This window comes from Maylandia zebra, linkage group LG23 (genome assembly GCF_041146795.1).
Source record: "Maylandia zebra isolate NMK-2024a linkage group LG23, Mzebra_GT3a, whole genome shotgun sequence".
NCBI classification, from domain to species: Eukaryota; Metazoa; Chordata; class Actinopteri; order Cichliformes; family Cichlidae; genus Maylandia; species Maylandia zebra.
Window position 1 is genome coordinate 2,712,384 of NC_135188.1, and position 13,345 is coordinate 2,725,728.

At 40.6% G+C, this 13,345-nt stretch overlaps 1 protein-coding gene across 3 annotated transcripts in view; it reads left to right on the plus strand.

Annotated features, from left to right (window-relative positions):
* ttc39a (tetratricopeptide repeat domain 39A) overlaps nt 1-13,240 on the plus strand; it is a 30,457-nt gene extending 17,217 nt beyond the window's left edge. For all 3 annotated transcript variants that reach the window (XM_014411673.4, XM_076880164.1, XM_014411674.3), the window contains 16 exons: nt 417-548; nt 1,107-1,147; nt 4,244-4,311; nt 4,402-4,466; nt 4,586-4,685; nt 4,921-4,986; nt 5,640-5,748; nt 5,832-5,899; nt 5,993-6,052; nt 6,578-6,739; nt 8,107-8,198; nt 8,533-8,653; nt 9,364-9,475; nt 9,642-9,756; nt 9,865-9,981; nt 11,357-13,240. In XM_014411673.4, the coding sequence (XP_014267159.1) occupies nt 417-548; nt 1,107-1,147; nt 4,244-4,311; nt 4,402-4,466; nt 4,586-4,685; nt 4,921-4,986; nt 5,640-5,748; nt 5,832-5,899; nt 5,993-6,052; nt 6,578-6,739; nt 8,107-8,198; nt 8,533-8,653; nt 9,364-9,475; nt 9,642-9,756; nt 9,865-9,981; nt 11,357-11,471 (1,543 nt within the window). In that variant the 3' untranslated portion in view covers nt 11,472-13,240. The remainder of the gene's footprint in view (nt 1-416; nt 549-1,106; nt 1,148-4,243; nt 4,312-4,401; nt 4,467-4,585; nt 4,686-4,920; nt 4,987-5,639; nt 5,749-5,831; nt 5,900-5,992; nt 6,053-6,577; nt 6,740-8,106; nt 8,199-8,532; nt 8,654-9,363; nt 9,476-9,641; nt 9,757-9,864; nt 9,982-11,356) is intronic.
* The last annotated feature ends 105 nt before the right edge of the window (nt 13,241-13,345 follow it).

The window sequence follows — 13,345 nt, forward strand, 5'->3', positions numbered from 1 at the left end:
CCAGGAAGCTTTATTAACAAGTTGAACAAGTATTTTGGTATTTATGTGGGGAAAGTGCACGTGGTACACGCTCCAAGTACTTCGGTGTCCTTGTCACCGTGAAAGCCAACAGACACTGTTCAGTATCTCCCGTCTCTTGTCAGCAGGTATTCGTCATTTAGTGGCCACACTGTTGTTCTGTCAGATGACTGCTTATTAATATTTTATGTCTTCAATCATTTAAAAAAAGTTTTTGCAGAATGAGAAATATTTTTGATTTAATCTTTATGTAACCAGGATGTCGAGTTTTATTATTCTAAATCTAAAGCAACTAAATGTTAATGTGTTGTTCTGTAAAAGATTGTAAAACAATGCAATATTTAATATTTTTCGTCCTGTGCATCACAACAGAAATTTTCTGTTTGCTTGTTTTACAGAAACAAAGACAGCATGTACCACGCTCTGACCTACGCCACCATTCTAGAAATGCAGGCCATGATGACCTTCGATCCTCAACACATCCTAGTTGCAGGGAACACCATGAAGGAGGCACAGGCTATCTGCCAGAGGTGAGACTTTGTCAGTTAGCTGATAAAATAATAACCAGCTGACTAACAATGACAGGGTCTCTTTTTTTGTTAGTTCCTCTTTAGCCAAGTCAGCTGCAGAAGTTTATTTTGTCTCAACCCAAAATTGAACAGCTTAATGAGCTCTAGTTTCGGTAGTAACATCCTGAGACTCTTCCAGCTCAGTAAAAACAATATTACTGAAGCCTCTGTGAGAATCCATCGCAGAGGCTTTTCTTAGGGCACCACATATGATTAGTCATCTTATAAACACACGTTTATTTCGGCCAATCTGACGTCAGAGCTGCAGTTTCTCTGTGTAAACACTCTGACTGCTCATAGGAAACTTACCGCACACTCAGCCCTTTTTCTTTTAGCAACCTCATCGTGCAGCGTCTCAGCATCCTGTGTTTAGATGAATAAGGCTGAGTCACGTATCTGAAAGGAAACATGATAGGAGGGGAAATGCAGGGCATTGCGACATAAGGTAGGATTGTGTGTGTGTGTGTGTTTTAAACTGATTAGAAAATTGGGTGATGTCGTTTTGTGTTTCTCCATCAGGCAACGCAAGAAGTCTTCCTTTTCAAAAAACTTCACAGAAGGTCGGTACAGTCATGCATACAAATGAGTCTGTGTGTTATTCCTAAAAACAAACCAAGGAAACAGATGTTAGTCTGAGAATATGCTCGAGTTTTCCCTAAAAAGAGGAACCTGCTTGTATTTCTTTTAGTCCAGTTTAATAGTTGAGGTTTTAATAACTTTAGCATAAATTATCTAACCTCTGAAGTGGCTGCAAATTTTACCAGGGTTTTAGACGAATGCCCCCCTGTGATTTTACCTGCACCCTGCGATTTGATTTTTAATCATTTCAACAGCAAACTGAAGAAAAGCCTTGACTCCGTTGCTCCACTCACCACCAAAAAGATTAACGTAAAACATGCATCACCCTGGAGAAACGAAGAAGTCAAAACACTCAAAAGAAACTGCAGGGCAGCAGAAAGGAGATGGAGGAAAAATAAAAATACTATCAACCATCAAATATTTTGCGAGCAACTTAAAATGTACAATAATACATTAAGGAACTCAAGAAATTCATACTTCACCAAAATAATCAGTAATAACAAAAATAATCCCAAGGTCCTCTTTTCCACCATAGATCATTTATTTAACCCTGATTTTAACAGCTCCCAAAGAACCCCCACAGACTCGCTCTGTGAGCAGTTTGCAGACCACTTCAGGGGAAAGATCAGCGCCATCAGATCTGATATTTTATCTAATCGCGATATGTTTGTAAACACATCTGAGGGCTCGATTGTACCTGAGGAGACACTGGACAGCTTTGTCCTGGTTAATGCTGAGAACTTTCAGAAGGTTTTCTCCACAGTGAGACCCACCACATGTCTTTTAGATCCAATCCCTTCTTCACTCTTTAAAACACTTTATGGATTCTTTGAGGCTGAGCTTTTATATATGATGAATTGCTCTCTTCAGTTGGGTGTCTTCCCTGCTGCCTTTAAAACGGCGGTGGCGAGGCCCCTTCTGAAGAAGAGCAATTTGGATTGTAATGATTTTAATAACTACAGACCTGTATCCAACTCACCATTTTTAAGTAAAATCTTAGAAAAACTTGTTTAATGATTAATGATTTTCTAAATGATAGACAGATCCTGGAGATATTCCAGTCTGGATTTAGGGTGAACCACAGCACAGAGACGGCTCTCCTAAAGGTTTTAAATGATCTTAGATGTAACTGGGACTCCCAAAAGCTCTCAGTCCTGGTGCTACTGGATCTAAGCGCAGCCTTTGATACAGTAGACCATGCTATTCTTTTAAACAGACTGAAACACATGGTGGGCCTCTCTGGTGCTGTACACAACTGGTTCACTTCCTATCTCTCTGACAGATCTTTTATGGTGAGTATGGATACATGCTCCTCTAAGATCCATAAAATGACATGTGGTGTGCCTCAAGGGTCGGTTCTAGGCCCTGTACTTTTTAATTTGTATATGCTCCCTCTCGGCAGTGTCATCAGGAGGCATGGAGTGAACTTCCACAGTTACGCTGATGACACGCAGCTGTACATCTCCGTGTCTCCTGATGACACCAGACCAATGGATGCCCTTTTTAACTGTATCTTGGATATAAGATCTTGGATGGCAGAAAACTTTTTACAGCTTAACCAGGACAAAACCGAAGTTTTAATCGTCGGTCCTGAGGCTCAGAGAGAGAAACTCTTGTCTAAATTAGAGGCATTTTCACTATGTCCTTCGCTACAAGTGAAAAACCTGGGTGTTATTTTTGACTCTGAGCTTGGTTTTATCCCACATATTAAACATGTAACTAAAATTGGATTTTATCATCTAAAAAATATAGCCAGAGTCCGCCCTATTCTCTCTCGGGCCAACACGGAGATGCTGATGCATGCTTTTATTACCAGTCGCATTGATTACTGCCCTGCTCTCTGGTCTTCCTAAGAAGAATATTTCAACTTTACAACTCTTGCAAAACTCTGCAGCTCGTGTGCTGACAAAGACCAGAGGGCGGGCCCACATTACACCGGTTTTAGAATCGCTGCACTGGCTCCCCGTGTGTTTCAGGATCGATTTTAAAGTTCTTTTATTGGTTTTTAAATGTCTTAATGGTCTTGGGCCTTCTTATCTCTCAGATCTGCTTTTATCATACGAACCCTCGCGGACCCTGAGGTCCTCTGGTACTGGCCTTTTGATTGTCCCTAAAGTCAGGACACATACTCACGGAGAGGCAGCGTTTCAGTGGTATGGTCCTCGTCTGTGGAACAACCTGCCGGAGGAGCTCAGGGCCGCAGAGAACGTACATGTTTTTAAGAACAGGCTCAAGACCACCTTTTTAATTTAGCTTTTATTTAACGTTTATTTATTTTATGCTTATTTATTCTATCCTGTTATTCTATTATTAATTTAGGCTTTACCTAATATTTATTGATTTTATTCTTATTCATTTTTTAATCTTCTTACTCTATTTATATTTATATTTATATTTATATTGTATCCTGTTCTTATTTATTTTATCATTTTACCCTGTATATAGCCTATTGTGTCATATCTCCAGTGTTTCCTCGGAGGGCACTCTCTGCACCGGGGCTGTGATCGACCGTGGCTGCTGGGGCTCTGGGGGTCCTCTCAGCCTGGCTGGGGGGCTCCTTTGCCTCCCTCCTGCTGTGTGCCCGGCCTGGAGGCTGCGGTCTGTGACCGGCTCTCGGTGCAGACGGCTCCCTGTTATAGTGTTTCCTCACTTGGCTCATGCGAACCCAGCCCAATTTTACTCTTTAAGTGTGCGTGTGTGTGTGTGTGTGTGTGTGTGGGGGTGTGGGGTGGGGGGGGGGGGGGGGGGGGGAAATATGTGTGTATTCACATCATTTATGTCAATGAGAGTGTGGGGAGTGAGTTGGAGGGTGGGGTGGGCTGCTTTTAACTATGTAAAGCACTTTGTGCTACATTTTTTGTATGAAAAGTGCTTTATAAATAAAGACTGATTGATTGATTGAAGTTATTAGATGATCATTAAATTATTCTAAATAATTAAAATGTTTAGACTTTGTAAGTGTTTAAATGTTTGCTCCATGTTAAAGTAGTACCTCTGCATGTGTATGTGTGTGTTTGGTCATTATGCTGGAGCCCGTGTTTGATTGACAATAACTGGTACAATCGATTTCACTTCAGAGGAGCTCCATGCTGAAGTTTGTTACGCCGAGTGTCTCCTCCAGAGGGCAGCGCTCACCTTCCTTCAGGTCAGGAGGCTTACAGCAGCCAGTGCTACTGATGTGTTTGCCACCATCACTCATTTTCTGTTTTGTGTTTTTAAACTCATTTGTGCTCAGGATGAAAACATGATCAGTTTTATCAAAGGAGGAATCAAAGTGAGGAACAGCTACCAGACTTACAAGTGAGTATCTCCAGGATATCCATGTTTCCATCCCTGTTTCCTGGAAGACCTTTTATTCTTCCATCAGGACTTCATCGCAGCTTATTCCCCTTAATTTGCTTATATCTTAACCCCCTCAGAGAGCTTCACACAGTCCTGCAGTCCTCTGGATACACTCATGGTGACAACCATGGGCATTTTGAGGGTGGCGTGAAACTGGGAGTGGGAGCTTTTAATCTAGTAAGTAATAGTTTGCACTTGTGCCTCATTGATTGACTTAATTTTGTGATGCTTGGTTAACAAAAAAGGCACCAGAAGAGCAGAAGATCTGCATAAATTAAGAGCTGCTCCAGCCTAACATGGCGATAGCTGCAAGAAATCCAACATAGTTTGTTCAGCATCTGTAATAACAATGAAATGCTCTGTAATTATGTTTCTGACCTTTTCATTTCCACTGCTTGTTTGCTTCCTGCAGATGATTTCCATGTTGCCTACTCGGACACTCAAGCTGCTGGAGTTTGTCGGTTTCTCTGGTAATAAGGTAAGCGTTTCTGAGAAGTCAGACTTCTGACATGGCGCTCTCTAACAGCTTTGGCTGGAGATATTTTGCGAGCCGATACACCCTTCCGCTCTGTTTGAAATGCCTCTTTATGAATCAGAGAAAGAGAAGTGTTTCGAGAACTGTAAGTGCATCTGTGGTAGAACTCATCACACTACTACTAAGATGAGTTTGTCGTGTTATTTTTCATGGAAACGTGAAATGAAACTTGCAACCATCAATGAAATGATGGTTGCTTTGATAATAATGAGCAATGACTATTTCTCTAAATTGTGGTTACCAGTTGTAACTACTGATTTCATTCATCAAGCCATCACATCAGCACCTCAGTTGACCTTTGAATATTACCATCATGACTGATTTATCTTCCGGTTATGAACATGCAAATACTGCATTTCTTGTATTTTGTACTTGCGTGTTTTGCACACAGGCCAGTTTGTGAGTCAGAGAAGTGGTAGACAAGCAGACGCTGTTTTATCCCCAGAACACGCTGACTAAACACAGAAGACTTTCCCATAACTACTTTAGTGTATTCTCTGTGTGCTGGTTTTACTGCTAATTGGCTGATAGATCTTCCACAAATGAAGACTTAATGTAGACTCAGAAAATGTGTGCAACTGTGTGTGTTTATATAGGAGTTTGGTCTCCAGCAGCTTCAAGAGGGCTCAGTAGAAAGTACATTCAGGTCCTTCCTGTGCAACATGCTTCTCCTCTGTTATCACACGTTCATGAGCTTCATACTAGGTGAGCAACACACCCACACACGCACATCTGCAAATTAACACTAAAAGATGCAATCTGAGCTGGGTTCCTTCTGTCTCGCAAAGGCACTGGAGAAGGAGACGTTGAGGATGCAGAAAAACTGCTGGAGCCATATCTTAAAAAATACCCCAAGGTATGTCAGGATGAATGACTGTGTGTGCTTTTCAAATGTTGCTATGATTGTTTGTGTCATTCTCACAAACATACTGTGTTTGTCTTCATCCAGGGATCCATCTTTTTGTTCTTTGCTGGTCGGATAGAAGAGATCAAAGGCAACCTGGATGCTGTGAGTAATTTATTTTCCCTTGGAGAAAGTGTGTGTGTGTGTGTGTGTGTGTGTGTGTGTGTGTGTGTGTGTGTGTGTGTGTGTGTGTGTGTGTGTGTGTGTGTGTGTGTGTGTGTGTGTATTTTTAATGCATATCAGTAATGTATTTAAATCTTGTATTTTGTAGTTCTGTTTATGTCAGTATATTTATGTTTTTTGCACCATGTGAGAGAGTACTGCCTTCATCTTTTAATCCTTACATAATGACAATAAAGTCTTGAATCCTGAATGTTGAAAATGTGAAGTACCAGAATGAAAAGCTCTTTCAAATACTTAACAAATCACCTCATGTGGAATAAAGGTCATAACTATTTTTTTCTGTATTTTGCTCATTTTTCTAAACATTGATTGCCAGTTTTGTGTCCTTAACTAAAATACTGATAAAGTCAAATCATCTCTTCTGCAAACATATCATATCGGTATCATAATTTAGTGGCATATGTTTGACAAACAGCGATTCTCAACCTTTACGTGCCTTTCTTCCAGGCTATCAAGCGTTTTGAGGAGTGCTGCGAGGCTCAGCAGCAGTGGAAGCAGTTCCATCACATGTGCTACTGGGAGCTGATGTGGTGCTTCACATACAAAAGGCACTGGAAGATGGCCTACTTCTACGCTGACCTGCTCAGCAAGGAGAACTCATGGTCCAAGGTGGGCCACCATAATGTGGGATGTGAATCTGAGCGGGCAAAGTAATAAAAGAAATGTAAAAGTTAGTGAAGTCAAGATAAAAAATAAATAAACAACAACCGTGGTGCAAAAAACAAAAATCATTGTAAATAAAACAAACATGATATGCTTAAAAACAACATTACCAGGATAGAATGCGGATCAGACTGGTTCTTAGTCAAATGAAATACAGTTAAATACTTTCTTTTCTTTCGGCTGCTGCCTGTAGGGGTCGCTATAGAGAATCGCCTGCCTCCATCTCTCCCTATCTCCAGCTTCCTCCTCTGTGGTCTTCTTCTTTTCCTCCTGCCTGGCAGCTCCATATTTGCCCAGATTATCCGCTGTTCCTCCTCTGCACATTCCCTCTTTAACTATTCAGTCTGAGCTCTCCCTCTGATGTAGATATGATTAAATACAGTAAATAATACATTAAATCTTAAGTACAATTTCAAGAAAATAAATATTAAGATTTTTCATAAAGTTTTTACTAAAAAAGGAATATTTAATGTGAGAGGGGAGCTATCCCAGAGCTTTGAAGGTGCTCCTCTATACACTCCATTTTAACATAACAAAACATTTACATTTTTTCCGAGGCTTTAGCTGTAGTGCTACACTTTTTGATTTCATATACCTTTGGTTCCCATTTATTTTTCAGTCTTGGCACAGATTTTACTTTTTGACTCAACCCTCCCATATACTCACATCTGGCAAAGGCACTAGGAGTTCAGTTTTATTACCCGATGAGGTTGAGTTTGTGTCTCCTCTTCTAAATAAACTCTTTACAAATTCCATTTCAAAAGTTCAGGAAAGCAGAGATGATTAAGGGCCACAGGAGACTTTGGCTGTTGAGCGACTGCAAAGAGTCAATAAAGCCATCTATCCATTTTCTTAACTACTTATCCAGTTCAGGGTCACGTGGGGGGCTGGAGCGTATCTCAGCTGTCACTGGATGAGAGGTGGGATATACCCTAGACAAGCTGCAGGTCCATCATCAGACCGACCATCCCTCCATCCATCCATCCGCCCATCCATCCATTTTCTTCGGCTTATCCAGTTCAGGGTCGTATGGGGGCTTCAACCTATCCCAGCCGTCATTGGCTGAGAGATGGGATATACCACGGACAGCCTGCAAATGCATCACAGGGGCTGTTCAAACTAAACTGTGCAGTTATTTTAGCAGAAACAGACATGAACTGTTCTCAGGTCACAAGAACCAAAATCCTTCCAACATATAAAAGCACCACAAATGTGGATGTCCAACTTTTGATTTTTGTCTTTTTTCCCCTCCTCATCTCATTTTCAAAGGAAGGATGAGATTTAATTAGTAACCACGTTTTTCCTTCCCTCAGGCTACCTATGCATATATGAAAGCAGCCTACCTCAGTATGCTGACTAAGGATGATTGCCTAACCTTTGGGGAGACAGCACTTAGTCTGTTCAGGTAGGAATTAAGACGCTGCTGAAATTACTCAGCAAAGCAGAGATGACTCACTGTGAAAGTATCAATAATGTCATAATCGTATCTTCCCCAAAGAGCCTGTCCTTGGTAAATAATATGAGCTAATATTTAAGAATACTCTATAAGGTGTATCAGAGGAGTAATATGACAGAAATTAAACTGGTGTTTTTGGCATTAAACTCTTTTTGTGTCACAGATATTCTAATTTTTTGTGGTAACCATTAACGGTGCTCCATGATAAAACATTTGATTAGACTGTTGGGCTTTTAAAACTGTCTGGAGGATATGTAATTACTAAATGCATCTCATATTTCAGGCAGGTCCCAGGGCTCAAGCAGAAAATAGCAGGAAAGTCTTTGCCAACGGAGAAGTTTGCTATCAGGAAAGCCCGCCGCTACCTGGCAGAAAATCCCGTACCTCTTCCTGCTCCTCCGCTGGTGAGCACTGGATGACGCCATCTTGCATGTTGCCCAGTAAACATAAATTAAATTAAAGTAAAGCCAAAGACTTTACTTGACATTTGCCTCCTATTTACCCTGCGGTGCAGCCCTGTAAAACGTGAATGTACTGGTTCAGCCAATCAGAATGGACAGTTTATATGTGTGACTCATAGCTCAGACAGCTGTGCTATTCTACCCACAGACTTTATATAATAGGTGAACTTGTGAACTATAATTTTGAAACCTCAACTTTGTAATTTTGGTTGGTTTCATATTTGCTTGACCTGACTGAGACTGCACATTCATACAAGTAGTGACGTATGAATCAGAAGTTAGTCGCTCCCTAAATCAACCTGCTGTGTCATCTATTCTACCCTAAATAGGATCATAATTTACTAAATAAACATTACGCCGTGTCAAATAAGCACTGAAACTAGTGACTGACCATAGCAGCATTAGCAAAGAGGTAATCGAGGGTTGTTATTTCACCAGTGGGGCACATTGCACAGTTAAGGTAGCATGGATCTGTTTTGAATGGCTGAACCTGTCAAATGCCACAGCAGTTTGCACATCTGTGCCCATAGTGCTAAAGGTGATTATCCCGAGTGTCACTGCAGAGAAAATGCTTTTTTTGTCAACCTGTAGTAAAAGATTATTATTGGTTGTTAGCCGTGCATGATTTGTGCATGTGTTTGTCTGTCTTCTAGGAGATGATGTACATCTGGAACGGTTATACAGTCATTGGCAAACACAAAGACTTAACTGAAGGCATGCTGAAAACACTGGATGAGGCACAGGCTCAACTTGAAAGTCTACCAAGTATGTAAATCCATTAAGCACATTTACAAAGACAATTCTGATTGAAATAAATGCTATATTACAGAAATTAATCCAAACATATTAGAGACGGGTGTTGATGTAGATATAATTGAGATTGTTTGTTCAGAATGACCCAGTCTGTCTTCTGTTTGCTGCCGACTTTTAGGAACGGAGTTCTCCATAGATGATCAGTGTTTGCTGAGCCTCCTGAAGGGACTGTGTCTCAAACACTTGGGTCACCACGAGGAGGCAGAGCACTACTTTACCCTCGTCCTCTGCAAGTAAGAGCCTTTCCTCAAAGTGCTTCAGTTACAGAGTCGTCTGATTCAGTCTTTCAGTTGTGTTCTGGTGAAAACAGGTTGACATTTGATTTTTGTTCTCGTCTTCAGTGAAACTCAGATCAAGTATGACCACTACCTGGTCCCCAATGCCCTGCTGGAACACGGCCTGCTGTGTCTGCAGCAAGGCAGAAAAGATGACGCTATCAAACTGCTAGAAACAGCAAAGTAAGTCTTTGAACCAGCAAAGCATATTTAAGTCATCTGTACTTAATAGAATATGTATGAATCAGATACTCTCCCACATTCTTGTTGTAGTGTAATCAAGTGTTAACAGTACATTATGCAGTCATGTGAAAAAGAACGCTTTTCACAGTATACTCCATGATTCATTAGCTGGTAGCACCAATAACTGAATTGAATGGCAGCGTAACTAAGGGAAGGTTCAGGGTCACCCGATTCAGTCCTAAAAATAAGCTTTATCAAAAAGGAACGTTTTAAGCGTGGTCTCAAAGTAAAGAAGGTGTCTGTTCCCCAAATCCAAACTGGAGCTGATTTCACAGAAGACGCCTGAAAGCTGAACGCTTTCCTGTTTATTTGTTTAATATGGATGTTGAAGGACGTAGGCTGGTCAAAAACGACTCCAACATTCATCGCAGTGTTACGGGAGGACCAGGTGATGCCATCCAGAGTTTAAACACCATATTTCTGAGATTTGTGCAAAAAACGTTTTATCTGAATTTGAAAGCGGGCAATTAGAGGTCACCCAAACCTTTATGTTTTTAAGGCATGCCTGCACTTTAACTAACTGTTGTGTGTCATCTGGCTTCATGGATAGGTAACGCTGGGTATTATCTGCATAGCAATGAAAATGTGTAATGCCTTCTAATAATAAGGACTAAGGGAAGCATGTATAATGTAAATGGAATTAATACTGATCCCAGCACAGAAGCCTGTGGAGCCTCCATAATTACCTTTATTGTGAAGATGACTCCCCATTGCAAAACGAGCTTAAATCATCACCCCTGGCCTCCACCACCGTGCTTGACAGTTAATATGGGGTGTGCTGATATGCTGTGTATGGTCTTGTTTTGTCCAAAGGATATCCTTGTAATTTATTCAGACCACAAACCTAAATCGTGCTGCTACGCTCTACCTCCTGGCAATTCTTCCAAACAAACCATACTTCTTCAATCTTTAATTGTACTGTGATGAACTTTGTCACAAACATGCTGAGACTCTCTCAGCATTGCATTGTCTGACTTTGGGGTGCTTTTCCTGGGCTTTTCCATGAGACACTTGAATGCTCCAGGTCACACTTGCTGATGATCAATTAATCTGTTTGATTAGGAACATGTAGTAATCTATATGACTACGTAGAGGCCAGCCAAAATGTTCATTTTTACATGACTGTACACATGAAACCTTTCATTAAGAATTTCCACTTTTGATGTTTTGAAATACGTCTTCCATTCATCTTCATGGTTTCACTCAGATTTGAGTGTTTTAGAATACGAGATAAAGTTTACTCGACTTTGCTATAAACTTTGGATTTCTGGGGTTCAGGTTGAACTTTCTTGATCTTCTTTTTTTTCTGTTTCAGGCAAAATTACAAAAACTACTCGATGGAATCACGGACACACTTTCGTATACAGGCTGCTTTGCACAAGGCCAAAGGCAGCGGGGAGAACGGTATCCATGTGCCCTCCAGCCCATAACAAACAGAGGACGGCACACTAAGGAAAGACAGCATTTGTCTCCTACAGTCTCATCATGCCAACACACAGACCAGGACAGACCTGATTATTAGGGAATAATTTGTTAGTTTTCATCAAGAGGCTAGGGGAAGAGGCTTTTCCTCATGTGTGCCAAGCAACTGCAGCTCTGACTGGCTTCGGTGGATTTGCCCTCTTCCAGAGATATATCCTCATGAACTTTACTTCCTTCTGATTTAAAATGGAGACTAATTATGAAATGTGCCTATATTTATGAAACATTGCTTCTAGCGGGGTCGTCTGTCTAGCACTGTGGCCACCTGTAAGTGGTGCACTGGAGTACAAAACACAATCAGATTTATTTGGTGTATATTCTAAGTTGCCTCTGCTAATACCCCGAGGGTAGAACATTCCCGGTGCAGGGTACTGAGTCTGCGATTTGATGGAGCCAGAGTACCAAACAACCTTTACAGAAATGACTGACACTAGCTTCTCCAAGTCATTTGATCTGGCTGCTGCAGAGTTTCCCATTTTTTGTGTAGAATATAAATGAGCGATTATTTAAAAATAAAAATGACACACAGTGATGTTTTGTTAAGTCCCTGAGAACTAGGAGATTCCTTGTAATTGGTTACTGATCAGCAATATAATCAAAAATGATATGTTGTTTAAATTTTTACACTAAACTTTGGTTTATTCTGTTTGTCAGAGAGAGAGTGTTTTATTGCGCATTTTCCTTTTTCCCCTTTTTCTGAAACATATTACATCAGTGGTAGACACACATGTATTTTGTGAGATAGCTCTCTCCGAGTTTCCCTTTGAAGAGATGATCAAATCTAAAATCTTGTTTTATTTATAGTTGCATTTTATGGCTTTTTGCACAGAGCTTTGGAAGTCAGCCAGATATGCAACCTCTCCAGAGTAAAAGAAAAAGAATGCCTCTAAGACTTCCTCTAAGACATTTATATACTGTAAATGGCACCTTTTACACAAATTGTCCCGTTTTAAGAGGACAGATGAATGTGTCTTTTAGAAAGGCAGACTCCCTTCTTTTCCCCTCCTGGTGTGTGGGACGGCCTCCAGCAGTACTTGAGCTCGAACAAATGGGCCTTTCACGGCGAGCGGCAAAGTGCTGCGTGCTTGTCCGCCTGCTGCATCTTTAGTAGGTGAAGGAGCTCAGAAGCATCGCAACCACCACAGTCTTCCTGCTTCAGGATCATCTTCTGCTGCTCTTGTATATTACATGCTTGCCCAGAAACATCTATTGAAGCACTTGGATGTTGTAATCACTTCCTGTATATAGTAATCTGGTTATGGATAAATAGGGGTCACCTCTAACATGGTTGGTGGTTAGGTTATTGGAAAGGTTGCGTACTTGCAATAGTGAGTAATAAACCTGAACTCACATGTTGTCTCAAGTGTTGGAATTAGAGCAGTAGAGCACTGTTGTTTTATTCATGATTAGAGTTCGATTTAGGATTTAAGATGGCTTGAAGTTCTTTTTTTCTAATGGTGAAGGAAATGCATTCTTATTGTTCTAACAGCAGCTGCTCTCCAGAAATTTCCCAAAACCACTCATGTTATACTTTCAAATAACATTATTTTCATTTTTTGCTCTTTGGGTTTGCAACTGCAGTCAAATTCTAACTAATGTAGTGGCATTATCTGCATATTTTACTGGGCATGGCTACCAAAATTACGGAATGACATTCCTGTACATACTGAATGTTTCCGTTGTAATTTAACATGATGAAAAGCAACTACAAATCCAATTTTGTGTTGTCTGGTTTTTCCTTTTAGCCATTTAAGCATAACAAAACAGAGTTTACAGAGTGAAGTGGTGTTAGGTACAGAACAAAGAACTTGACTGTACATCT